General features: G+C 44.8%; 1 protein-coding gene across 1 annotated transcript; it reads left to right on the plus strand.

Annotated features, from left to right (window-relative positions):
- The first annotated feature begins 393 nt into the window (after nt 1–393).
- On the plus strand, nt 394–1,344 carry LOC138579759 (taste receptor type 2 member 40-like). The gene has a single exon (XM_069649993.1). It carries the CDS (start codon nt 394–396, stop codon nt 1,342–1,344), a length of 951 nt encoding a protein of 316 aa, XP_069506094.1.
- The last annotated feature ends 299 nt before the right edge of the window (nt 1,345–1,643 follow it).

Below are 1,643 nucleotides of genomic sequence, written 5' to 3' on the forward strand. Positions count from 1 at the left end.
GCATTTGCCTCATTAAGCCACTGCAGGCTGTTGGAAGAGCTGACAAATGACACGTGAATACTACAAACAATTGCATTTTGCATGCATTTAGAATTTAACTTTAGGAAGCCTTCTTCGTCTTCATTAATTTGCTTGCTGGACAGGATACTGAAAGGGTTAAAAGAATGTGTGACCTGCCAGCTGGATTCAAATGGTGGCATCACCATTTGCATCAGTCAAATGAATGCCCATGGTTTATAAATATATGCGTTCCCTAGAAATGCCCCATTGAGCAGCGGGTTGCCGCGAGTGCCAAACCACATAATCCTTTTTCTCTGAGCCTGTTCGGAATACAGAGATCCGCTCTAACCAGCTCAAATAGGAGACATATTTGCAGAATTGCAAGTGGTCACAATGCTGACATCTGCCGACCTATGGGAGTTAGCTTTTAATGGAATCTTCTCTCTGATTGGACTGATGGGAAACACCTTCATTGTCGCTGCGAATACAATGTCCCGGATCACCAGCGTCAACAACCTACAGTCCACTAATGCCCTCACCTCTAGCCTGGGAGTCACCAACATTTGCCTCCATTGTGTATTTGTTGCAGACTCTGTTATTTATAGTTTCCGGAGGGAAATGTTTCTTTTGGAGCCTGTCTGGAAGTTTTATTTAACTGCTGAGACATTTTTGGGAGCCTCCAGCCTCTGGTTTGCCACCTGGCTCTGCGTTTATTACTGCATGAAGATTGTCAATGCCAACCACCCAACATTCATCCGTATAAAAGCCATATTTCTGAAGAATCTGCACTCGTTTCTCATTGGCTCAGTGTTGGTCTCCGTGGCAATCAGCCTCCCCATTAACTGTGATGCGCACATGGCACCCCAGTACAATCCAATTTCTAATCTTTCAAAAGACATATCTTCTAATATCTCTGGTGATGGCGACATGTTGGAATTCATGTTAGGAGATGGATGTTTTACCTTTTCCATCATTCAAATCCTTGTAACTTCCATGGCCTTCCTGATATTCTCCTCCTCCGCCGGCGCAATCATCATCTCCCTTTACAGACACATGAGGCGGATGGCACAGAACGCAGACAGCTTCCAGAATCCGGATCTCAGGGCTCACGTGGGGGCTCTGAAGACCGTGACCATGCTCCTGCTCCTCTACGTCTCCTTTTTCCTGATGAAATGCCTGCTGTTAATACAGGTTTTCTGTGCTGACAGCTTAGGGTATTCCATCTGTCGAATAGTGACCTTTGCTTTCCCTGCTCTGAGCTCCATCATCCTCATTCTTGGAAACTCTGCTCTCAGGAAGACCCTGACCGAGACGTTTCATCATATATTTTGCTGTAGAGCTTAAGGTAGATGACATATTCCATAAACCTGGCACTTAGCAAGGTCGAGAATTCTGCCGAAATTTGGCAGAAAGCTATCGGATTTACCCCCAGCTCATGGCTGGAGGTGAATCCTCAAACTTTCCGCCAAACCTATAACTGAGCGCTGCGTGATGTGGCGGTTTATGGTAATACTGCTGCATTTAACCTGCACCACCCAACTTGTAATGTGGCCCTAGTCTTTTATATAATTTGAAATATTTGGCTGCTAGGCAATGCCACATTTAATATGTCTCACTGTATTTCAATTTGTTGTTTGTGTTTT

The sequence above is a fragment of the Ambystoma mexicanum genome, chromosome 3p, assembly GCF_040938575.1.
Source record: "Ambystoma mexicanum isolate Mex_15411 chromosome 3p, UKY_AmexF1_1, whole genome shotgun sequence".
Lineage (NCBI taxonomy): Eukaryota > Metazoa > Chordata > Amphibia > Caudata > Ambystomatidae > Ambystoma > Ambystoma mexicanum.

Bases quoted from the DNA above. Each gene is read 5' to 3' on its own strand.
- LOC138579759 (XM_069649993.1), top strand. From the start codon at position 394: ATGCTGACATCTGCCGACCTATGGGAGTTAGCTTTTAATGGAATCTTC.